Source organism: Camelus dromedarius, chromosome 17 (genome assembly GCF_036321535.1).
Source record: "Camelus dromedarius isolate mCamDro1 chromosome 17, mCamDro1.pat, whole genome shotgun sequence".
Lineage (NCBI taxonomy): Eukaryota > Metazoa > Chordata > Mammalia > Artiodactyla > Camelidae > Camelus > Camelus dromedarius.
The window spans coordinates 22,038,549-22,065,307 of record NC_087452.1 but is presented as its reverse complement, the minus strand read 5'-3'; the positions used below and the strand labels follow the sequence as shown (position 1 = coordinate 22,065,307).

General features: G+C 41.4%; 1 protein-coding gene and 1 long non-coding RNA gene across 16 annotated transcripts in view; one reads left to right on the top strand and one right to left on the bottom strand.

Moving 5' to 3' along the window:
- ADAMTS9 (ADAM metallopeptidase with thrombospondin type 1 motif 9) overlaps positions 1-26,759 on the bottom strand; it is a 164,128-nt gene that overhangs the window by 46,267 nt on the left and 91,102 nt on the right. For 4 of the 5 annotated variants that reach the window (XM_064496342.1, XM_031470683.2, XM_031470686.2 and 1 more), the window contains exon 29: positions 4,253-4,420. The exons of the other annotated variant lie outside the window; for it this stretch is intronic. In XM_064496342.1, the coding sequence (XP_064352412.1) occupies positions 4,253-4,420 (168 nt within the window). The remainder of the gene's footprint in view (positions 1-4,252; positions 4,421-26,759) is intronic. 5 annotated transcript variants of the gene reach the window in all.
- Positions 1-26,759, top strand: part of LOC105094371 (uncharacterized) — a 40,546-nt gene that overhangs the window by 2,569 nt on the left and 11,218 nt on the right. For 2 of the 11 annotated variants that reach the window (XR_004142514.2, XR_010384810.1), the window contains exons 2-6: positions 1,874-1,970; positions 4,563-5,006; positions 7,608-7,716; positions 8,295-19,192; positions 21,939-26,106. This is a non-coding gene — a long non-coding RNA (uncharacterized LOC105094371). Of the gene's footprint in view, positions 1-1,873; positions 1,971-3,053; positions 3,457-4,562; positions 5,019-7,607; positions 7,717-8,294; positions 19,193-21,938; positions 26,107-26,759 lie in introns of all 11 variants that reach the window. The other 9 variants (XR_004142510.2, XR_010384815.1, XR_010384812.1 and 6 more) reach the window with 9 other exon arrangements.

Genomic DNA, 26,759 nt, shown 5'->3' with positions numbered 1-26,759 from the left:
TTAAAGGGGGAAACTTGATGCTTACTTCCATAGATAAAAAGAAACTCTATGGAACTTCTGATGTTTGGGGAATTGTAATATACATGTGAAAACCTGGAAAGAATTTTACATACTTTCTTCAGTATTACTGATGAAATTATGGCCATGACAGTATTTAAAGGAGAGATTAGCTTGAAAAATAACGATATGAACCAACTTTAATAAATAACAGGTAACAATAATAGGAAGCTTACTAAGTAAGCACTTACTATGCCGGGCTCTACTCTAGGGTTTCTCAACCTAGCAATTCTTTTTTGTTGGCAGCTGTCCTGCGCATTGTAGGAAGTTTAGCAGCATCCCTGAACTCTACCCACCAGATGACAGTTGCATTTCCATTCCACTGCCAATCTCCAGACATTGCCAAATGTCCCAAAAGGTACAGAATCACTCCCAGTTGAGAGCCTGGTTCTATGCTAAGTCTACATAAAATATCTTTCATAGTCTTAATAAACCTTTTAAGTACTCCACCAATAAGTAAAACAAAGAACCGAGATCATTACCCTAACGCAAGCAAAAACAACCCCCCCCCCAAAAACCAGTAGATTCTATCCTAGACAATAAATCAAAGCTAGGCAATATATCAAAGCTGTGGATTAGAATTTGGCTCCCAGTTTTAAAATATGGTGCTAATAGGATGCAGCCTTTTGTACTACGTCAGCAAGAGTGTGGGTGCAAAGCCTGCGTTCAAACAATTCAACATCAGTGCTTGCAGTTCAAATACAAACAAAACAGCGGAGAGCACGAATCACCAGCGTAACTCTAGTTCTCATTGCTGACTGTGTGCACGTGGTTTCCTTGATGTCGCAAAGGACACATGCTCCACATTTGCCACGTTTCTCCATTAAACACTTGCAGAATACTTCAGAACCAGACACCACATGCAAGCCGCTCTCATTGTGATTACAAGAAAAGTCCTAACCAAAAATGGCTGGTAGGTTCATAATGCAATTTGCCAAGTCTCCATTTTGGCATGAGCACTGAAAGGCTTTTAATTAATTAGGGATTAATTAGGAGTATGAGATGAACATATATGAAATAGATAACCAACAAGGGCCTACTGCATAGCACAAGGAATTATGTTCAATATCTTATAATAAACTATAATGGAAAAGAATCTGGAAAAAGAATAGATTTATATATATGTATAAATGAATCACTTTGCTGAAGCATTGAAACATTATAAATCAACGGTACTTCAATTTTAAAAAACGAAAATTGAAAAAAAAATTAGTGGGGAAAAAAATTAAGTATTTCCCCGAATTTAAGACATCAGTGAGTCCAAGACACAGTGTTACTTTCTGTATCACTCAGAAAGAAAACAAGAGTGATTAAATCAGGGCATTCCATTGGTTGTGAGGGCCATCCTGATGACAGAGACGTTAAAGGATAAAATAAACAGGCATCTCCGGATTGAATGAATTCATGAGTGATGAATGATGATGATGATGTGTTACTTTCATTCTAATCTGATCATTTATTCTGTTTATTTCTAATCTCCATTTTTTTTTACTCTGAAATGCTTTTGAATCACAGGACTACAAAGCCCCCACATTCATCAAGCTGAATAAGAATCTGATGCTGATTTTGTCTTAAAATTTCATCCCTCAGCTCTCAATAAAAATAAACAAATTGAATGCAGACTTTTGGGAAAAAATGTTTTCAAACTTTTGTGAGGATGAAAATTTTCTTGACAAACTCAAGATTTTCAAAGGATGTAGAAATGAAACATTCCACTCTAAACCTCAAAACACCAATTTTGAGGGAGAGACTAAGAAGATTAGCATGGCTATACTAGTTTCTTCTCCCAAAATTCTATGTGTCTTTCTATCATCAGACATTTTGACATGATGAAGAATTGTGATCATTATTCTTCCTACCTTGAAGATGAGATAACTTAGAATATAGCTACCAGCAGAAAACAAAAGGACCAGGTAGGTGTGAAATCTTCTAAGTATTGTTGCAAATGGATAATCATTACTCTTGCTTTATATCTCCACCTTAGGGAATAATTCTGTTTACCACCGGATCGTTAGTAAACCAATAATCTTTAATCATGCAGACTGTCTTTCTCCATCAACCACTGGGTATTTTAGGTATGCTTCTAATTTGCACAAATTGGATTTTACCCATGCAGCACCTTGTCTTGCCTGCTTTTATAATTCATTTCTACAAATCAAATCAGAACATTAAAAAGTTGGCCACAGACCATTACATAACTGTGTTTACTTGCATTTTCCTCAAAGGTAACTAGACTTTTCTAAGCAATCATTTTGAACAGGTGCAGTCTTTTCTGGGGAGGCATTCTGATAATCCTATTACCTTATGTTTGAAAAAACCCCAAGGGCTCAAAACTAATCATCCCAGCTTTGTGAGCAATTAGAGACTTCCCATCAAGATCACAGGATACTAGAGTCAAACTCACTCTGTGTTTACCAATAAAGGGAGAAAGTTTTTTTTTTTTTTAAATCCTTTTTTTGAATGAATTGGCCTTTAAAATGAGCATCATTTAAGTGCTCTAAACTTAATATTCAGGACAAGATGCAAATGATAAGTAGACGTTGGGGAACATAACGAAAACTAACAGAGCATGGAAGTATACAAGAGGACAAGTTAATTAGTGTGGTATCTTAAATAATGTTAGCTGCAGGCTTTTACATGAATTGAATAGCTCCAAAAATAAAAGGGCTGGAAGTTAGAGATGACAATAGTCACTTAGACAAACCATTAAGGATGACCAGGATGAAATGCTGCCTAAATCTGATCCCTGAAGGAAGCCAGAGGAGGAACTAGCTCTGGCTGGGCACAGATAATTTGATGGTTAAATTAAACCAAAACAAAACCAAAACCAAAACCAAAACATGATCATTATGATAAAGGCCTCGAGAGGGCTGAGGCTACTTTGCTGGGGGACGAAGCAGGTCACGTTTTCTATCTCTGTGAAGGGGAACATGGTTGGGAGGTGTGGGGGACAATGGTGACAGCTCAGGGCATTTAAGAAAAATTCACTTTTCTAGCGGAATTTTCCATGAGTCATGTTGAAATGGAGGATTCTCAGCTCCTCCCCATGTTAACACAGCTGTGCGAAGCTTCTCTGGGGTCTTAGGAATCAAGCAGGCCCTGAAAGAATCCATTCCAGAGGCTTCCAACCTTGCACCTAGTCTTCCACTGATTCTCAGGATTGTCTGCCTACCTCTCCACTGCACAGGAGGACCACAGATTCAGTAAAACTTCACTGAATCAAATAAATGAGGAGAAAGAGCAGCATGAAATGCAGAATCTATGAAAAGAAACTGGGCCTTATTACTTTTAAGTGAAGTACCTTCAGCCTAGCTGAGGAAATGTATGCGTGTGGAGTGACAAGGTCTACTTGAAGGATTGGACTTGAAGCTAATTTGGTCCACCCATCAATTGTTCTTGGTAAAGAGAAGCTTCCAAAATGTCCTCTTAAATTCAACAGGGAAACTCTCACATCCAGTTCCTAACTAGGCTACCAAATGTTTAGAATTAGTAGAGTCTAACTGTAAACAGATTCTTGGGTACTTACCCACCTCCCCTTTCTCATTGGATATACGCACATCGCACACATCCAAACAAAATATTACTCTTGAGAGCTTATTAGATTTAAGACCACTGAGCTAAGTACGCGGCATTCATTATCGCATTAAGTCCTCATAAGAGCTATACGAAGTCATCACCCAAGGCCGTATAGCTAGGAAATGACAGAGAATGCCCTCTCTGTCCCTCACCTCTCTTGTATAGAAGCTGATGGGCAGGGAAATACTCTTACTCTCTAATACTTTATACTGACAGCCCTTTAAGAACCTCAAAGGTCAATTCAGACCCAATTCATGCCAAATGACCATAGTCAACCTTACTGGCATCTGAATGAGTGGTTTTCTAAGTGGCCAGTGATTATAAAAATGCCATCAGCAAAGGATTGGGGGGCTACTCTATCCTAGACAGCTGACACCTCCATTTCTACCACCACTTAGAATTAATCCTCACAGCCATCCTCTGGGAGGTATTATCCAAAGCGCCCAGGGCTGAGGCCACTTGCCCACGGTCCCATGGCCAGTGAGTATCCTGCCATAAAGATTTTCTCCCTCCCTGTCCCCGAGCTCCCCTCTGAAAAACCAAAACTGTGCAGGGAAACAAGCCAACACACGGGTGGCCCAGGTAAGGAAGCAGTCATTAGAGGAGAAGCGTTGCTCACCTGACTCCAGGCGCCAGCCTTCCACTTGGGGCATCTTCCTCCTCGGCACTTTCTGTGCCCATTTGGCTTAGCAAGGTGTTTACAGTAATCACTTTCTAAATGGCTTCCATCTTTTGCCATGCAGTAAACATTTCGTTGTTTATGCCCTCGACCACAAGAGACAGAACACTGAAATATAAAGCAATGGCAAGGTTGTTGTTGTTTTTTTAAAAAATCACAAGGAATTCGATTAAAAAAAAACACCAAAAACCCCTGTGTTGTGCGAGGTTAAGATCACTCCTAACAAGAGTCATCATCCCCCCTTTGGCAGCGCCGTTTTGGATAACGTCTCAAGGCTCAATACGGAAGGAAGGTAGCACTGGAGAAAAAAATGTCGACAGCATTACAGCAGGAATCCTGTCCAGTATTTTGGGTCACTCAAGAGGGAGGGGAAACCCTGATAATTCAGGCCAAAAATATGAAGCCCATGAACCTGAAACTACCATGAAATTCTGACTGAAAGAAGTCCTACTATGAATTAGTAAGGATTCCTTTTGGACATCTCACTTCATGCAGTCTCTGATCAAGATATGCCTTCAATAAAATGCCTCGCGATTTCACTCTTTTGGAGGAAGGTGCGTTTCCAAAATACAGCTGCGTTCCATTTCCTAGCGAAATGATTTAAGGAAACTCTTCTACCATTTTTCAGAGGATAAGCTCTCATTTTCCCAGTCCACGGGAAAGAAGGTGAAAAAGGCACATCAGAAACTGAAAGGTAAGCCAGCAGGTGAGTCTGTGCCAATCTGGGGAGGGAGGCATTACCTTTCAACTTTGATCTGCAGGTTCACTGAACTGTTTTAAATGTGACCTTGTCTGACCACATCTAAGAAACTTGACTTTGATTTCAGAGTAGGTTTCTCAGAAAGGTTTAGGAATCAAAGTGCCCATGGAGTCGGGACAAAAATGTGATATGACAGCTTCTTGCGGAACAGGCAAGAGGCTAGCCCCAATGAGTACGCTGAGATATTCAACGTCCATTGCCTCATTAGCGATTACAGAAGTCATTACCCTTGGATCAGAAGCTGGCTGGCTCCGGTTTTCAAGCCACATTATTTCCCAGTGTAACGTTCTTGCATTTCAGAGGGAAATGAGTTTAAGAATGAAGAGCAAAATGTGAAAACGCAACGAAAATAGTTTTCAAGTGTCATTTCCTTCTACCCAGGATTTCTAATTTCCCCTGCCGACTTGGTGATTTTTGTTAACTTCAATGGCTAAAGTGCCTTTTTATGCCTAATGAATAGTATCGTGTAAAACATACAGCCTAATAAAAATTCAACCACAAACTGTTACCAAGCATGCTCAAAGTTACACCATTCACAAATGTGCCAGACATGTTTTTCTAGTAAACATAAACCATCATACACATTTCAAGGGTAGGTGCTAGAGAAAATTCAAAATATGTAGGTCAATATATTTGGCTATAACTTTTTGCTTCTGGAGATGGAAACACTGTTGTTTTCATTTGAAATCTCACCTTGTGAATGTTATGATGTGGAGTAGTGTTCTGGAACCCTTAAGAGAGAATACAGTGTGAAAGGAAGGAGCCAAATTTGAAAATTTTTACCTATACCGGAACAAAAATATCCATCTTTCAGCCTACAGTGTTTTTGAGGTAATAAAGATTTTGGGCTCTAATTCTAGAAGGCTTTTAGTATGAATCTCCAAGAAGTACCCCTGCAAACCCATGGTCTAATGACTAACACAGATAATTCCTACTATTAGTTATTAATAATAGGAATACTTGATATTTTAAAGTTACTTCCACACCCCCAAAATACAGGCACAGCATTTGGCGTGAGTTCATTTGTTTATACAGCAAACATGTACGGTGCACCTACTAAGTTCCAAGAATTATGTAAAGGGCTGGGAATATAACAACGAACAAATTACCGTAACCCCTGCCCTCATGTTGCTTAAAGACCAGTGAGGGAGATCAGCATTAATTAAGTGATGGCAAAAATAAATACATACTTGTTCATTCAGATGCGTGCTCTGAAGGAGTCGGAGGGGCTGGAGGGTTTGTAAGAGGCTCCCTGAGGCATTCTCTGGGGCCAGACCATGCAGAGCTCTCGGGTCATAATACTACATTTTATTCTCTATGAGATGGAAAGTCATTGAAGAGCTTGAAGTCAGGGTAAGAAAGAGTCAGATTTTTGTTTCAAAAATTCTACCATGACTACTGAGTAGACAATGGGTGGAAACCAGAACACTAACCAGGAAGCTAATGCCATTGTCCGAGTGAGAGGTGATGGTGGCTCAGATTAGGGTGCAAAGTGGTGGGGTGAAGGAAGCTGATGCACTGAAGACATCTTTTTCTGAAAAAGGAACGATAGTTCCTGATGGATCAGTTGCGGGGTGGAGGGGAGAGGCAGAGTCAGGAAGGACTCCCAGGTTTCTGTATGGACAACTGGATGGACAGTGATGACATGAAAAGAGATGGGAAAAGCAGCATTGAGAGTCAGGGATATATTTATTTGTAAGAAAGAAGCTGAACTGAAAGGATATGGGTTCATGGGTGGTAACACGTGCTCGATTATGGTGAAGAAACAGATAGTTGTCTTAGAGTAATCAGATGAACACAGATCAACTTAAAGCAAGTCTACCCTGAGGGATCATCACTTTGATATATAAATAGTCCAGACAAGCCGTCCCTCCATATGGAGGGGAAAAGAGACTTGATGGAAATGCTATTTAGTCATCTGTCCATTAGTCTGCACATCCCATGAGCACAGGGAGGATGGCAGCTTTGTTTATCACTATATTCCCCACACTTTATATAATTCTTGGAACTTAGCAGGTGCTCAGTAAAAGTCTGTTGCATAAACAAATGAAACAAATCCCATCTAGTGGTCCTTGGAAGAGATAGCCCGAAAGCAGAGAGGAATCGACAGAGGCAGAATTAGAAAAGGCACAGCTTTCTCCCATTTATTATGTGCCAGGCACAGCTCTAAGACTGTACATACATTATCTCATTTAATCATCCCAACAACCATAGAGAGAGGTACTATTATCAGACACAAATGGTGTTTACAAAAAGGCATAACCACAACGCTTTATATATATCTCTTCCCACATGACTTCGTCGCAAGTGGCTAGATTGTGGGACCAATAACAGCACAGTGAAGATAATTAAATCATCAACAACATCACTGATAATAATTCATCTGAGGGGCACCCCTGGTGCAACCAACATCCATCACCCATGAAATGAAGATGGATGAAGTCGATTTGAAATAGGATGCCTAAAGAATCTCTTTAGTATCTGGATCAGCTGCATCCCACCCATTCATTCCTATGTATGTGTTTCTTATTTGAGGACTTGAATGGAACTGATTTGGAAAAGAAAGACTGACACTTCAGCATGACTTGCTACACATAATATTTGCCTGAAATTAAGATCGAAAAGTGATAAGGAAATTCTCAAGGTATCTAATCTGATAACTAACCCTTTTCATTACATGCTTTCTAACTTACCAGTGAAGAAAAGCAGCTGCTTGTGGAAAATTTCCTATCTAACAGGTTTATTAATGGGTCTATTATGATTCCATAAAGAAGTTACCATTTTAATAATCAAATAAACACAGGTTTCGGCCCTTACATTCTGAGGGAAATTTCCATCTGATCATTTCCAGTCCTTTCTCAGGTGCTGAGTTTTGCATCAATGCGTGTCACTGAGATGGAATAGTGAAATTCAGTTACACATCTGAGGGTTCCTGCCCTGGAGAATATTTAATTTCTTTTATTTGCAACCAAAATAGCCTCCTAGTTTGCCAGTAGGACTGTAACTTTTTTCCTGTGGGGAAACACCCCAACTTGTTTTAAAGAATGATTTTTTCCTCCAAATTTGAGCAACACTCTCAAACAGTGTAATCTCTGCTTGTTACATAGAAGCACCAAGGTCAGGACCTCAAATGCCAGGGCTTTCGGGCTTTTGTTTCTGCAAGGTTGTTCAAAGAGAGTATTTAATGTGGAGCTCTGTTCAGATGTTGTCTTAACTTTTTAGACTAAAGTCGAAGAGTCTGGAAGCCATGTATTTCAACACATCTGGTGGAGATGAAATTCAAGGCCTGGGCAGCGTGCTCAGAACCTCCACCAAGGGCTGGCTCTCTCTCTCGTGGTAGCTCTGGCTATGGCGTGGATATGCGTCCCACGGTTCCCGGTGTGCCGCCCCTGGCATTAGGGATGCCCTGCATCGATCCTTTCACTTACATTGAGGTGCATGGTCTCTTAGTCACCGAGAAGCCAGCAAACAACCCCAGTGTGTCTGCCTGGATGAGAAGGGCTGATGACCTGGAAAGAATGAGACTCCCAGCGCTACCAAGGCTGCTGAGAACCTGGACATCCAAATGGAGATGGAGGCCCACACAGAAGTGGTAAGGACACCATGAGGAACCAAGGAATAGGAAGGGGAGGGTGGAGGTCGGGGATGTACATAGAATCTGGCCAGAAGGAAATGTCTCGGTGAGGCTGGAAAATGCTGGGGCTTAGAGGAAATACTGGAGCGGGTGGGGTGTGGACCAGGACTGCCTGAGTTGTAGCAGGTGCCTGACACATAAGAGTTAACGGGTGGTCCAGGAGGTCAGCCCTAGCAGAGTGTCTGGGCACAGTTCTGTATGTCTGCGCGACTTCCATCTCCAAGTGATCTGGATACACAAGAGTTTGTTTCTGTGAAATGTGTTATGGAGGATGCTGAGCAACCACCAAGTCCATACTTCTAAGCAGAGGACTGGCTGACAGCAGGTTAGAAATAAGACAGAACCGAAAAGGCCAAGAGAAAGGTCATGTACTAGAAGCCATTAGCAAGCAAAGTCAAGACCCTCTTGATGGAAGGATTTTTGACAATCAGATAGCAAACCACCACTCTGAGACTGGCGGGCAGAGTTCAGTTGTGAGACAGGAGACTGTACTGATTATTCTTTGAGGCTTTTCCCTTGTGGTTTTATAAAATATGAAAATAACATCTAAATCACGTCATTTAAAAAATGACGTGTGTCTTTTCATAACAACAAGCTCCTCTCAGTTCTGCTCTTGTTTTGCCTTTGTTTAACCAAACACAATGTCAAACCTCGTCTGGAAAGTTACGTTATCAGACAGGAGGCAATGCGTGTGCCCACGGTTCAGAGCTGCCTTTGCCAATTACAGTGACGGATGACGTGAGGACTGCAGGACTGTCACACTATCAGGAAAGGCAAAGGGACCCCAGCCTGTATCCACTGTTTCACCAGAAAAAAAAAAAGTTACTGTAAAGATACAGACTGAGGGATCAAAGTTTTAAAACTGCTTAATATAAGACTTGGAAAACCATGTGGGCTGGTCACATGGAAAAATAATAGTAGCTGTAATTCACGTATGTTTATTTACTGTTGTCCATACAGTAGGCAGTGGGCAAATATTTATGGGAATGTGTGAACACGTGAAAGCTACAGTCATCATGGAAGTGTACTATAAACCAAACACCATGCTTTCCTAAAGTTTTCAAGAAAGAACCACCTGGGACCTGACTCAGAGCTGATGCAGAACTGATTTGGCACATGCCATTTAGACTCAAAAAGGCCACCCTAAGAGCACTCTTCCACTTGGAGTAGAACTATTAGAAATCACACTAGCTAACTTTCATTGGGTTCTTATGATGAGTGGGACCGGGGGCTGAAGGGCACTGGCTTCTCTCAGTTAATCCCTACAGCAACCGTGCAGTTCAGGTGCTATTAAGATTCCTTTTTATGGACAAGGAGACTGAGGATTAAAGCGGTGACATCACTGGCCCAGGGTCACAGAGTGAGGAAGCAGCAGGGCTGGCTTTCAAATAGAGCATGTGTGTCTCCAAAAACCACCGCTTTCTTCCTTAAGGTACAATGAAAAGAGGGCCTGGTTGAGAAAACAGGCTGCTCACCTCTGCTCACCCACAGCGACAACAGAAAACAAGGACCTCAAAGAACTGTCCCTTAAGACTATTTGGAGACCTCTGATGCTCAGTTTAGCAGAAGGAGAGTGGTTATGCAATATATTTCTGACTTTAATACTTTCTCCACAATACCTTCAGCATCCTGGGAAGAAAGACACTATGAAAAGCAAATAAACAGTCACATAAGTAAAGGGCCACATTTCCCTATGGCCAAAGCAACACCCTGGTTTTCTCTTGGCTGTTTTCTAGGGTTGATTCACCCTTTGAGGCTGGTCTGATGCCACCTGGTGAATGACTGTCTCCATTCACTGGTGAACGGCCCTTTGCATGGTCATGAATGGAAGGTTACATGTAAATTGTGGCCTGCCTTTTCACCAAGGACTAACTGAACTCTCAAATGTTTGAGCTGTAGGTCATCTCAGAGGTTTGACAAATTTGTTTGACAAATTCAACACTGTGGAAAAGGAGACGCGGCATGCTCACAGTCACATGACAGGGAAGGAGTAGATGGAGACTTAGGACTAAGAGGAGTTGGTGTACCCAGCACAGAACAGTGTTTGGTACCAATCATGCTGGGGATCTGTGACCAGATTTGGTGTTCCGAATGGTTCCTGGGAACCAGATGTTCTGATTCTTTCTACTCCGGTTCAGTCATGCTCACACAGAGCTGGCACGATGGGCTGGGACTAGCCAAGGCAGGCGTGGATGCTGCACCTCTGGCTCTGAGAGACTTCCAATTCCAATATGAACAAGCATGGGTTTAACCACCTCTTGTTCCAAGGGCCCAGTTAAGAATAAATTCCATGGAGTGGCTGGGCATGGGTATCAGCACAGGATACCACAGCTCACACACGGGTGCTGGCCTTCACCCTGCTCTAAGATGTAGCCCTTCAAGGCACATATTTTGGAGTCAGACAGACCAAGGTTGGACCGAGGTTGGAATATTATCTGCCATTTTGCCCTGGTGCCATCTGGGGCAAGTTACTGACCCTCTCTCAACTCAGACGCATTCTCTGTAAAATGGAGGTGGTAGCCCCGTCCATCTATACCCAGTGGAGCTGTGTTACAATCAGACAAGACAATGCATAGAGAGCTCTTGGGGTTTTGGCCCAAGAGTGTAAAAATCAACACACGTTCACTGTCCCTGCTACTACTACTTCTACTCAGCAGAGTCTTTTAAAGTATCTTCTAAGACGTAGGTTACATGGTGAATATTTAAAAAAAAAATATGGAGTCGAAAATTAACATTCTAATACAGGCACTGCTGGGTGAAGGAGGAACGCAGTCTGGCAAAATCTCACCCGTGTGAATGGGTCACAGAGAAATCCCCAGAGCAGATATAAACATTGATGATTCCTTCTTTTCTGTGGGGCCTTTACACTCTTACAGACTCTTACCTATTAACATGGTCTCTTCTAACCACAGAAGACAGAAAGACACGTAAGTAAAAGAAAGACACCACACCTGAAAGCCGTATCTCTTTTCTACGCCATTTCCGGCTCACGCTTCCTATCGCAAGAACGCCTGGTGTTTCTCATTTGTTTTTTCATGTTATTTCTTCAAACGTCCTGAGGCAGAGAATCAGCACCAGCGCTAATCATTACCAAACACAGACTCACTCACTTGCCTGCTCTGTTCGGCTCAGCGGTGGGAGTGGTCACAGGCCTTTGTCAGAAAGCTGATCTCCTTAGTGGTGATGTGAACGTGCTTAGGGAAGTGTTTATAGGGCTTCTCACAAGACAAGAATGGCTCTGAACAGGGGCATCAGGGAACCAAAATGACCGAGGAGGAAGGAGAGAAAGCTTGGCCAGGAAACAAGGGCTGTGACTTCAGGGCGTAAAGCCAGTGTTGACAGGCCTGCCTGATGGCCGTTCATGTTCAGGACCACCATGGCACTTATTATCATGAAAAGGAGCTGAGAAAGCCTGAGATTGGCAGGGAACACCATGGAAGAAAGCGGATGTGGGAGTCACGGTCATTGCAGCCGGATGGGGCATTGGGCCATCCTTCCAGCCCAGTTGCCCCCAACACCCTGAGCCTTTGCAAAGCTACAAAGGTCTGAGACTGCGGGAGAAAAGGAACTAAGATTCACATGTCAACTCTTGGAACACACTTGAAGACTCCTATCAATACTATATCCAAGTAGGTGGCCCTGCATATGCCTCGCAAGGGAGGTGGCAGGGACAGGCAAAGAAGAGGCAGTGAGGGGTGCTCACGAGCCCCACACTTCCCATCACCTCCAAGGATTACGAGGTATGGGGCTCTCCACTTCACCTCAAAATGTGACAACTTCATATTAGAGGAGGGGAATACGATGTAACATAAAATATAGCAGCATATGAAATTAGCTACGGAAGTTGTGAAACCCAGATTGGGGTGGATGCTTTTTGTTCTACAGGAGTACAAATATTACAGTTTCTCTCCCCACCAAGACTGAAACAAAAACCAAGAAAATGTGCACAAGCTGTAGGCAGTGAATTCTAGCATGGCCACATCCAGTGGTGTCCTCGGGGATGTGAGACATGTTATGTCCTCAGGCCCTGATACCCCGAACACGCCTTCTGACCCCCCATTCCCCACCACACTGCCTACTTTTGTAAGGCTTCTTTTCCCTTTCAAGGTTAGACGTGGTGATGCGTTGTAACCTGACTTCAGCAAAATCACAGTATTGGCATTTTTGAGGAAAGAGGTGAAGATGGTACCAGGACCCACACTCTGTGCTTGCCACAGAAGTGTTTATGAAGGCAGTCTGGAAGATGGGGAGGGTAGCAGGTGAGGTTTTGGTTCTAGCATCTTTGATTCTCAGCTGTTCCAAAGATGAGCACAGAAGAGTCTGAGTAAGTAGGTGATGGAAAAGTTACGGCTGGTGGGAACAGGGACCCAAGTTTCTTGGTGCTTTGAAGATAGATTGTGACTGAAGGCCCACACTGGAGGGATCAAGGCTACCTGGAGATGTCATTCTGCTGAAAGATGACAGTGCTCGTGAAGGCCCACTCATGACTAAAGCTACAGTCATAGGCAGCCAGGCACAGACATGGGAAGCTAAAGTCACCTTTGTGAATATTTCCATGGAAAAGCAATCCAGGTGGGCTGTCTTTGGACTGTCATGTACCCAACCGATGTCCGTCCCTTGGGCATCCTCCTCCTCCCAAAGAACTAGTCTAAGTATCATTCAGTCATTTAAAAGACACCAGGGCAGAGTCCATTTAACTTCTTCTTCCAGTCTTCCTGTGCCTGCCTGTCTGGTCCTTCCTCCATCACCTTTGCATGAAAGGAACATTTTTACTTGCCATCATGTCAACTATCTTGCACTGAAAAATTTACAACTTTGCGGGGAAAGTAGTTCATGTAATGAATTTGCTTTTGGGTGGATTTTCATGCCACCCCAGAACTGAAATATGCATACCTATCTGACCCTAGAAGCAGAGAAATATATCTCAGCAAGAGGGAAAAAGGCGATCTTAACCATCATTGAATTAGATCCTCGTCCTCCAACTGTAAAATGCTCTACTGGGAGTTCAGAGAAGACCAAGTTACTATCAATGTGTACTGTTCAAGACCTTTGTGGCTTTCCTTGTCTCCTCCTCCTGCTTAACTTTTGTAAAGAAAAGGCTGGTACCACTATGAAAGGACGAGATGAGAAGAAATAAGAAGCAGCTAAATGTAAATGGCTCACAACATGGAAGATTAGGCATGTGAAGTGGCTAAAATTATGTTCGACGGTTTTCTGTGAATCTAAATTATTCCTGAACTACTCTGAGATTTATTTCAATGGAAATCCAAGGATTGAGACAGAAGAGTGTGGCAGTTAGGAACTTAATTTTGGAATCAATCAGACCTGGTCTGACTAGCACTCGCTCTTCGTGATCTTACGCGAGATGCTTATCCAGGTATGAAACGATGGTGAGTAAGCATCTTAAACCGAACACGTCCAAAAACCGAAGTCCTGATCTTCCTACCATCTTCATTTCCATCATTGGAAAGTCTATCCTTCCACTCATCCACTGCTCAAAATTTGGAGTCATCCTAACTCCCTTCTTTCTCTTGTTATCCTGTATCTGAACTCGGAGCAAATTCTTCAGCACTAACCTTAAAAACAAATCTTAATCCTACCATTTCTCACCATTTCCACTGAACACTCTCATCTGAGCCAGTATCTTCCCTCCACTGGCTTCTTAATGGTCTCCCTGCTTTGGCCTTTATTCCTCCTGTAGCTTCCCCTAAATTCAGAAGCCAGAGTCATTCTTTTAAAACAAATTCATGCTCCTACTCAACTCTCCCTCCCCACAATGGCTTCCCAGTCAGTAAGTATAAGCAAAAATCCCTCCAACGGTCCTTTTCTCTCCCCCTGCCATGATCAAATTCCATGTTCCTCCTCATCAAGTCCATCTCTAATTTCATATCCCACCGCTCACACCCCCTCTCTTCCGGCCACACTGGCCTTCCTTGCTATGGCCAAGATATGCCTGGCATACTCCTGTCTCCAGGTCTTAACCTGAAATACTCTTCTCCTGGGTATCCACATGGCTTATTTTTATATTTTCCCACATCTCTGCTCACATGTCACCTTCTTATTGGAGACCTGCATGACCTTAAAACTACAGTTCCCATCTCCTCTTCCACGCTATTTTCTCTCTAATTTGTTTTAATCTATGGCACCACTTTTTCCCCCACAATATATATTTAACCTCTTTTGTTTTGTTTTTTATTTATAGGTTATCTCCCCCTCCCCACTAGAATGTAAGCTTGATGAGTTCAAGGATTTTTGTCTGTTTTGTTCACTGCTATCTCCCCAGTGCTCAGAGCAGTGCCTGGCTTACAGAAAACACGCGAATCCTTTTTGGAACACACAAATGAATGCATGAATGAATTGTATCTAATAGAGCCGAGGGCCACTTATCTCACAAGAGATTTTAAGGATTAAGCAAACATTCGACACAATGCTCAGTTCATTGTAAGGACCAAATAAATAGCTCTTGCTCTCGCCTATCTCCTGCGTCCATTCAGTCCAAAACTGGTTAAACACTCTTGTGGTTTAATTTTTAATTCATAGTTAGAGAACTAAATACCGCACAAGGGACATCTAAGAAGGAGGTTATCTGAGCATGTGATGTAAGATAGCAGATGGCAAATGGTAGAAGCTGGAAACTCAGAACACCATGCTGTCCTGCAAAGTCAAGTCTAACAGTGAAGGTTCGGCTCACAGCCCCTGAGACCACCGTGTACTCTGAGGGTCACAGACTTTTTTTCCCCCAAAGATGTCACCTGAGATCAGCACGCTTGCCAAGTGAAAAAATGTAGATATACCGACTGAAAATAGACTACAAAGAAATGTAATGGACAAGAACGGGTTCTACTGAGGCCAGATACTATCTCCATTCTGGCTGGAAACATCTAAAAGCAAACAAAACAAAACAAAAAAACCTAAAACTTACACATCTGTTCCAAAATAATGGGTCTAAGTTTGAGCCTGAATTTTTTAGGTTCCCTTTCATTTCGAAAAAGGCTCTCAAGGTATAGGGTATTCAGGACTATAAAACCAGTGTCAAGCCTGAGGTTTTGTAACTATAGACTGAATTCGATAGAATTAAATTATTGCCACCCTCCTATACGTTCTCTACAAGCGAGCCACGGCAAACCTCTCTACTAAGTGAGGGGGTTATTACCTGAATAATAGGATCAGACTATGTCCAGAAAGCAGATTTTTTCTTACAGATGTACTAATTCACATCGTGCTGTAAATGTCCAGGAGAAAACCAGCCCTTTTCAGAGCTCTGGTCTGAGAATGTTGGGTGACCGGGGCTAATTTCTGAGTTCCTTTGAAAATCGTTCAAAAGCAACTGAAGTGTTAAAAGGGGCCTATTCAAAAATTCAGACTCCAAAGCTCAACTTCAATGGCTTTTAAAAAGCAGAGGAGAGCTAAATTGGTTTCCACTAGAGCAAGAGCCCATTTTTTGTGTGTGTCACAAGCCAAAATCAGTATTACTAGAAGTTCTGAAAGCCCTACCAGAGAGGAAATGGGAAAGCATGAAGGTTTGCAGTCAGTTGGGTCTGGATCGAAGAATTATGGATTGTTATGATGGGTGGGAAACTTGCTTAGCCTCCCTTGAACTCAGTTTTCTCACCTGCATAATGGACATAATAGGGCTCATTTTTCAGAGATTATATAAGGACTAGCAACAATGCTTACAAAGCACCAGGCCCAAAGCTTGGCTCACAGAAGATCCCCAGTAAATTAGAGGCCTTCTCTTTTTCTTTCTCCACTTCTGGTCAAATTCATCTGGCCAGCTGCAGATGGGCATTTTTATGTGCCACATCAAGACATATAAGACAACTGGTCATTAGGTGGTGACTGGGATATAGAGAAACCCACTCATTCAGGAAACTGAGATTTCATTGGTGACTTTATCTTCTCATAGCCTAGAATCACTGGCAAGATTATAATCAGGTAGAAGGCAAAACCTCACCTTTGATTTGAAAGAGCTTTTAACATAATTAGCCCATTGGTAATTTAAGGTTCTGTTTACTTCTGGAAGGTGGTGCCCACTCATCTTATGGAGAACCAAGTTCTCTTCTAGAGCCCCAGTGTGTATGCCTACTTTTTTGTAAAAATTTCTAGTCTTCCATCAAATAAAGTTTAAACGTTGGGGGAAAAAATCCATATTTCATTAGAACTTAGGTCCTACCATAAAACTTCTGAGGTTGATGACAATGTCTTGGGTTCATTTTGCTTGCCTTTCCTCTACCTTCTCCTGTCTCAAAGCTCTGGTGTCACTTACTAGAGTTTATGGCCATCATTACCGACCCTTTTGAAGAAGGAGAATTGAGACTGATTTTCCTTCTTGGGGCCAGGAGATGCGTCATCTAAAAATGTTCTCTGTCCCACCAATCTCAGAGTTGTGTCTGCCATCCTGATCATATATATATGTGTGTGTCTGTGTGGCAGGGGGGTTTGAGGTTGCTAAATTTACAGCAATTGCCATCTGCTAAAGCAGGAAAGATTTGCAAAGTGGAAAAGGAGAGCTATGGAGGGGTAGAACTTCAGAAACTTTCTTTCCCAGAAGTTCATGTTCTGAAGAACAAAGTTAATGCCACACATCTGAAAAAGCTGATCACAGCTTCCTCTGATGGGTTAAAAAAAAAAAAACTGATGGGAAAATAACTGACTGTGAAAACCTAGTGATCTCTAAGACATAACAATTTATCTTCTCCGAGAGGAGGAAGAGAACAATTTCAAAACCTCTAAGACTTCTCTGAATTTAAAAAAAGACTGGAACTTAGTATCAAACATATTTGGGAAATCCTGCAGACTATATACCTCATTAACGCCCATGAGAATATGGAAAGGCAATTCTGCTATAAGAAATTCATTAAACCCCGAGGGAGAGATGATATCAGCCCCAGGGGACACTTACCAATGTCTTAAGACATTATTGGTTATCACAACCAAGAGGATATGCTACTGGCATCTAGTGGGTAGAAACTAAGGGTGCTGCCAAACATCCTGTGATGCCCAGAACAACATCCTACAACAAGTAAGTGTCTGGCAAAATGTCAATAGTGTCGAGATTGGGAAAATCTGCTTCAGACCCATTTATAACTCATGGAACACTTTCTGTACCACTGTCTTGGTCTCTAGTCAGAAACGTGGTCTCCTACTGCCCAAATAAAATGCTCACTAGGATTAATTATGCTTTTACAAAAGTACCCCCTCTAAATTCCTAAATATTCAGTTCTGAAACCAATTCCCAGATATAGCTGGACCATGATACATGTGCAAATTCTCTCATGGATGAGGGAAGTGCTGTTTGTTTGAAACATCCAATGCAAAGGAGTGTCTGCCTGCCTGCCTGCCTGCCTGCTTGCCTGCCTGCCTATCTATCTATCTATCTATCTATCTATCTATCTATCTATCTACCTACCTATCTATCTATCTACCTATCTACCTATCTATTGGTCTGTCTATCTATCTCTATACTATCAGTGCTATCAGAACAATCCAAAAGTATGAACCTGTTGCAGTAGTCTTTGTTTTCTTAGAAATTCCCATCCTCATTTAAGCCTTTCTTTCCAAAGTCGGTCCCTCCCGCCAAAGTCACCATGCAGAATGTCTACGGACCACACTGGGCACATGTATACACACTAACAACTTCTCCTCCAGGCTCCAAAAAAAGACTGAGTGATGCTGCTTGTTGATTTGCAAATTCAGAGTCTGTTTAGACAACTTTGAAGCCTCACATTTGTAGGTCATCCTTGAGAATCTCTGACTGACCTTGCTGGGTTCTTAGGATTTCACATACTATTTGATGGCAAATGCAAATCTCCAGAGAGCAGTGTTTTCTGACAGCAAACCAGTGTCCTTCAACGGGGCTTGCCATTGTTACTTCAGCTTTGATTTCTGGCTGTGAGTCCTCCCTCTTCTGTGGGGGCCGTGCTGTGCATCATAGGACGCTTAGCACCATCCCTGGCTGCGCTTCACTAGATGCCAATAGTACCCCTCAAACCCGTTTGTGACAACCAGTGATGACTCCAGACATTGCCCAATGTCCACTGGTGGATACAAATCAGCCCCAATTGAGAACCACTGAATTATCCCAAGGTTTCCAGAAAGTCCTTCAACAAGCTCTCAAAACTGATGGTTTTAATGGATTTGATGAGGTGGGCAAAGCACACAGACCTTTTTTGTGGATGGGGGTGGTAAAGGGCCCACAAGAAATCAACCTAACGAGGTCAGGATCCTAGGCTTAGGGTTGGGATATCCTGGTCTCTGGAGAACATGACGTGTACAACGTAAAATCAATTCCCATGCACAGCAATGAAGATGGCCACTACCATGAAACAGACAGGCTCTTCCGGAGGCAGCACTGCCTCCCTGACATCACAGCCGTGACCTGCCCCTGCTACGGGGTTCCCAGATACTTCCCATCTGATTAAGAGAAAACCAACGAGAAGGAAACCATGATTTCACTAAGAAAGGACAAACTGCAATGCAGGAATAGGTGAGTTGGTTGAGAGCGGGCTTTTTTATTAAGCACAAAGAAAACAAACAGCACACATCTTTGGAAAAAAATTCTTCAGTTTTTCAAAGGACTCTGAGCTTTGACTGGGGAGCAATGGATAAAAAAGTGGGGGCTGCAGTTGGCCATGTATTTACTGGAATTTACTGGCAAGACTGGCAATGAAAGTCTGGATTTCCCTGAGAAAAGAGGAGCAAAAAAACACACCATTCCCAGAGGTCTTTCATTTTAGCTGCCTGGGTGGGAGGGGTGGAGGGAGGAAGGGAGGAGACCAAGAGAAGAACAAGTTCATGGGAAAAAAGCCGATGAAAAACTAGGAGAGATTCTGTTTCCGCCGAGCTCAGACCAGAGCACCCACTTTTATTATGATGTTACAGTGTAAATATGAGATTAAACACAGCTTCCTAAAATGTGGCAAGAGGTTTTAAAGTCTGGAAATAAACCCAGATCCACTCTTTGCTTCCTTGTGAAGTAAAATACCCACTCCGAACATATTTATATTTAAGAATTTTAAAAAATAACTTACTCTGAAAAATTTCAAATTTTAAGAAAAATTGCAAGAACATCACAAAGACCTCCCAACCCCTCTTGTCCAGATTCCCCAGCATTTCAATTTGCTTCCTCCTCACTAAATATATATATATATATATATATGCCATTATTACTTTGTCTTTTCCTGAGCAATTTGAGAGCAATTTGCAGACACAATGTCCCATCATCTCCAAAACTCTAGTTTCCTAAATACACTCTCATACACAAATACCATACAATTCTCCAAGTCAGGAAATCACGACCGAGACACCACCACCATCCAAACCTATGTGTTTCTTTTAATGATTCCCTTCTACAAGTCAGCCCTTTATTTCCATAATTTTAGGCCAATGCAATAAGGATTTCAGCTCCTAAGTAGCTGGGATTGCTCTTTCATTCATTTCGATATTGATGGTTTGCCTACTTTGCGAAAGGCACCGAGCTTGAACAGCGGGGCCTCTATGTTCCAAAGGAAATTAAGGTTTGGGGCAATTAAATAAATGACTCAGTTAAAAGGATTTTGACTTGAAATGTGGTGTCTCCATTTCTTCCTTTGTTCTAATTAGAAAAAGGAAGCAAATCCACTGTTGGGTTTTTTTTTTTTTTTAATGTTGTCATTTTCTCACTTCATCTTACACATCTTCCAAACCATAACCATGTCTTAACGTTCACCTGCCACACAGATGCAGGACCACTTCAGTAGTTGGGAGGATGAGGGGTGAAAAAAGAAGAGAATGCAAGGACAGATCTCAAAGTGGCTGACTGTCCTATCAACGGGAAGGAATAAGACTTAGCATTGCCAAAAGAAGAGTTCAACTCCTGTTAGCAGCTTAGTATTAGCTCAAGAAAGAGTTTGGAGGATATTTCAAAGCATTTAACGTGTTTTATTTCAACCAGAGAGTTACTGGCATGAGGTCGCTTTTTTATAAATTTTAACTTTGTCATTTTTCATAATTCACTTCTGGTGCAACTGTGTGTCACGTTCTACAATAGCTCTTATCACCACAGACGTTTGCAAACCCCCAACTGGCTTTAACAAAGTCTAATCATCCTGGTTATTTATGTATCTACTGTACAGAGAAAACGCTTAGATTTATTACCTCAAGTTATTCTATTTCTCTTTGTGTATTAAAATGTTAGAAATATCACTTAATGCTTGCTTAATAAATTCTGGATGCTTATTTTCCTCCAAATCTTCCAGAAGCCCCTGAACTTGCTCTTTTTCTGGTTTAATTTTAAAAGAATCAATTTTCTCATATTCATCCCTTAGGATCTCTGAGCAAAATCTGTAAATGGCTCAATAATGCCAGACTATGTCATTTAGTTACTATCTGGAAGAACAGGAAATCTTACGCTGTAGACATCTTCTTTCCATAGCTTCTCACCGCTTCACCAACTATGCAGTAATAAGAAGGGATTATATCTCAGTTAAAACCAGGGGCTTGAAAGTTACAAAGTCCCGGGTTCAAATCCTGGTTCAGCCCCAGTCTGACTTAGAGCCAGCTAGTTAACTTTTCTGATGGTGCTCACCTCACCAAGCAGAAGAGATTACATATGACGATGTGGGTGAATTGCTTTGCATAACTCCTAGCAAAAAGTAAATGCTCCAAGATGTGACTGTTACAACAAAAAGTCAAAGCCGTCCCTATAACTATGGGAGGAAATGCACTGTACAAAACTGAGGGGAAAACAGCTCTTTTGCGGATAACTGAAGCCACCCATTCATTCACTTCCTGAGATACTTCAGAAGAAAGAGGCTTAGGGAGAATTATTTCACTTATTTCCTATTTTAGTGTATAGGCAACCTAAGAGTAAGCATAATAAATTAATAAGGGCTTCTAAAAAAAATAGACCATCTGAAAGCCATTTATAGTTTAATTTAGATGTCACCCTCAAGGGGGAAAAAAACCCAACAGCAATTCTATCTAGCCCCTAGAAAAGAGAATTGAGGATATATCATTAGTCCATCTGCAGCCAATGTAGTTACATGTATTTAAATTTCTGGGGTCATTAGTATCGGGTATGGTAAGAAATCAAGCCATTATGGTTTTCTTAACCCTGGGGAGGCTAAGTTTTGCAAAGTTAAATGACAGCAATTACAGCGGTGGAGGAGACATTTCCTCAACTCCGATTCTTCTGAATTATCTTTGAAACAGACTCCTTCCTTAAACCTAATCTGCTCAACCTTTACCTACAGGGCTCAGTGACTACAAAAGCAGCCTTCCTGGAACTTCTCCTTCAAAGAGGAAATGATCCCTTGGAATTCAAGCTTCTACAAGGTGGCTACCTGGTGTTTTCCATTTTTGCCTTCTTCTAAAAAGCATCAATCCAGCCTTGCCCTTCCAATCCAGAGAACACATAAACATTCTTTCTCCTTAACTGAACTTACTGCCACACTGAACTTGAACTCTGAGATATACAAGAGGAGAGTTTGTTTTAACAGCTGCTTTTACATAGAGACCCTGGAGTTATTTCTCTCAAGACAGCTGGTTCTGAAAGCCTCTTTTCACTGTCCTATTTTTTCCATGCCCAGCTGTCAGGGAACACCCACTGAAGTGTTCCAAAACAAAGGCACAAAACAGAGAAGGATAAGAGGGTGGTATTTATTGCATGCAAGAGCACCCTACATAGGAAGCCCTTACATGCTGATGTGTGGTTTTTCTCCCCAGTTTATTTTTATAAATTTATTGATTTATTGGCTAGTTGAATATTAAATGCCAATTGCCTGAGGTTGCCCTGTCCAATACGGTAGTCGCCAGCCACAGGTGGCTGTTTAGATTTAATTAAATACAGTTTAAAATGCAGTACCCCTGTTACACTGAGCCACATTAGAAGTGCTTAATGTTAGCCATCTGTGGCTAAGGGCTTCTATACTGGACAGCAAAGATAGAGAATATTTCCCAAATTCCCAAGTTATTGGACTGCTTTGGCCAAGGCTTACCCTCTTTCCAGTAGGATACAGGGAATGCAGATCTGGCCAAGAATGATGGCTTTGTAGGTTCAGCCTACATTGATTGTTTCCCATAATACTTCCTGTATACTTCTTTTCTTGGCTGCCCAATTTCTATCTTATAAATTTTTGAAAAAGGGATGTTGTGGTGATTAAAACAATCTAGGAAAAGTGATCCCACTTTAGAGGACACAAAAACAGCAAGAAGCAAGGATGGTGGTGTGGTGATCCACACACTTCAGATCTATTTATTGGTACCCATTAAACAGCACGGACCCTCAGCCACAACTTCCCACACTTGTGTGAAGGCTGAGGATCCCGGTGGTGGGCACTGGGGCAGGGAGAGGCAGAAAGCCAGGCCCTCCACTCATCCCGGCTCTCAGACCACTGAATTCATGTCTGGGTGCTAATGTAAAGGTGAATAGAAGCATATTTTCTGATAGGAGGCTTTTAAAGGATCCACTTTATCAGCCTGCAGCATTTATCACTGAGAACGACTGGGCAACTGCACATTTAAAAGGAAAGACATGATCAATAATTTATATTTATTGACTAAAGATCATTAGCCACCATGAATATATATATGTATATATGTGTGTGTGTATATATAAAATGCTGTTGGGATGGAGATACATATATATACACACACATATACAAATAGATAGATAGATAGATAGGTAGATATATCTCCATCCTAAAAGCAATTTGTATTTTTATTTTCATGGCTGTAGTAAGGCTGTCAGGAAAAAACGTCAGTTCATTACATGTTCAGTTTTGTTTGTTTAACACCAAAGTTTCTCTTTCTCCACTAGAATGAATAGCTCTGACTTGTTCATTGCTGTATCCTTAGCATTCAGAAGACCCTGGCCCCACAGTAGACAAATAAAAAGTATTAGCTGAAAAATGAATGCCTTTTTGTTTTAAAGGAACAACCCAGAATCTTTTACTCCCTCACCATAAGATAAATCTTCCTCAACAGCCTTTAATAATCAGGATTCCCTCCCAGCCAATTAGACGTGGACGCAGCCTCCACCTCCCAATCCACATTCCGGAGTTTCCATTCCCGTCCATTCCAGAAGGGCAACTCGCTGACCTGAGTCAGGGAGGGAACCTACACTCCTTTTCAGGGTCAAAAGGCCCTCCTACCCCTCACCCCGCTCCTTGCCCTTGGACTTTTTAAAATGGCAAAAAGAGAAATCTGTCAAGCTATCTTGAAATATCAGCTATCAGAAGGCAGGAACAGAGTCTCTGATAGGCATACAATCACTGGAAATACAGAAAAGAAAAAAGTCTAGCTAAGTTTTATCTTCAATGAAACAGATGCAGGCCAGTGTTTTGCTGTTTTTGAGCACATTTAAGATGAGCGGTTTATGGAGTCTCCCTCTACCCTGAGCTCACTGCTGTAATTTCACATGTCATGTTTTCCTTAAAAAAAAACCTTATTCGTTATACTCGATATTGACAGAGCCAACTAACATGCTTCTTACTTCTTTTTTAAAAGATACCAGCAGTATGTTTAAGACATCTTCATTACTAAAAAAGAATCTTATATACATATAAAAATGCATATTCATTTAATGTGACAGTCCTTCTGGTCAAAATCTTGATATCACCCTCCTAATTTGGCTATTAGTGTATCTTTAAAATGAAAGGGAGAGACGTTTTGCCATTCCTTAAATATAACTAGCATGAGGCGTTCCTAGCTGCTGGTCATGGGAATTTACTGATAATGTTATAAATTTGGATTTTGTTGTTGTTGTTGCTGGAGTCAAATGGACAATGTCAATATTAGCTAAACAACGTTGAGGTTAGATGGAGTTTGAGTTTTCAGCATGTCCTTTTATTGAATAGAAACAGGAGTTTAAAAAATTTATTCTGAACATGGGCTGTTTCTTTCTACCCAAATAAACTGGATTAATACGGTCAGTATACTGACACTGAAGTCTTATCACTAAAGTGGATTATCACATAGTCAAAAGGATTCATAAAGAACACCTCTCTCATGGGGTAACATGGGGGCTAAATGTGACACGTATTTGCTTAACTGGGCTTAACTGGGCTTGGTATGTAGTAAATACTCCGTAAAGGTTAGCTAGCATCATTTGCTTTGTAGATGTTATCTTATTCAGCACCTTAGGAAAAAAAGCCTCAAACTCACACAGGGACTCCCTTTTTTGGCCCTTTCACTTTCAATTACCCTGAAAAACTACAGTGCAAAATGGAGGCTCAGTAGGGGAATGTGGAACCAGGAGAGGTCTGAGGTCATCTTCACCATTTATCATTTTTCTGAAAAGTTCAAGTTCGTTGTTACATTTTCTTTATTTTTCTTTAATAAGAAATGCCTTCTGACATGTATTGCAGGTGAACAAATAACAAGGTTGACAAATGTTGTAAGTTTTTTTTTTTTTACAGTTATTTGAACACAAAGAATAAGGTATGATCAAATTGATGCACATTAGGTGAGCTTTTTCCTGTACCGACCGCCTGTTACATGTTCAGAACCATTTCTCCTAACCACTTGTTCTGTCTTCCGGCTACGCCCCATCATTCTCTACAAATTCAGTACATGGAGCATTCATATTTCAGAGCTGAGACTCAATCAATCAGGACAACAGTATTAGAAAAGAAAAAAAAAACAACAAAATGTTAAGCCTCATATATTTTTGTTTATATCACTAAGCATCGTTTCCAATTCAGAAATATTTCTTAAAGTATCCCTTTCAGATATACATTTTTTACAACTCTCCAATTACATAAAGGCTTGACACTTGGCTACTCAGATTTGGGAGAGGGACGGTACAGGCAGGAGAGGATTTACAGAATTAAAGTGTGTCTTTTTAAAACCGAAAGAAACATATACATGCATTTCTAAGCACACAGCCTATTTGCCTTTACAGTCTGCTAAAAAACAGTGATTTTTAAACATTGTATATAAAATTAAATAACATGGAAAAAAATAAATATGTTTTATTATATAAACACATAGAAATATGTACTACTCCAAATATTCAGATAATACTAGGCTTGGCGGCTTAAAACTGTATTCGGAAAGTGTGGTAGTGATATTTACAATCTTTTTGCTAGAGATAGATGGGGTAAGGAGGTAAAATACTGATGTCAGACATTTTCTCTTCCTGCCTACAGAAGCTGCAAACTTTAATATGAAAATGAGGTAGACACAAATTCGTAAGTTGACCAGGCAGAAACAAAAGCACGTTTCCTTCGTGAGCTCATAAATTCTCATTATTTGGGTCGACAAGCATTATTCCAAAGCACCTAAAGCAAGACTCAGAGAATGCTTTCAGGTTTGTCATGAAAAACTCACACAAGCCATTTCTCCTAAGGAGAACCAAAATCTCCAAGATGATCAGCAAGTACGATGTGGCCTGGGGCAAAGCACAAAGAACCATCTTGGGTAGGTGACATCACCTAGCAATCTTTTTTACTTTAATATCTTGGATCAGCTTATGCTAGAATGGTACAGATTTTTTAACCTACTTCCTGCTGTACTTTGACAGTATAGAGCTCTCTTTCCAGTTTATCCCTCTAGTCACGGGACGTGTGCATGCAATTGGCAGATCAGTGTAAGAACCTTATTTCAAAAACAAAACATTACCAAGTCAGAGTGCAAGGTCACGTTCAGAAGAAGACAGAAGAGAGGAAATCTGGGGAAGATGCTTTCCACAATTAGGATTCTAAATCTGTAGTGACTTGAGCCAGAACTAAGGGTCTTAAAATGGGGTACGTGAATCCTACATTCACAGAAGCTTCCAGAGTCTGGAAGCCATGCTAACAGCAATTTGGAGTTTGTGTTTCCTAAACACTGCTCCTTAGTAACAATTGTTGAACTAGGCTATCTCCTTCTTGACCTTGAGAAAGGCCTACTCCCACAGCAGCAGTCACTTCTCATACTATTTCCAGGGTGGGAGGACTTGGGGAAAGAAAGCAACTTAGCCGGAGGAGGACTAGTGGCTGGCCTTGGTCTCTAATAAATCTACTTTGCTTTCTGCTGAAAGCAACATGTTAGCACCTCAAACATACTTGTTGTTGTTAATGTCACTGTCATTT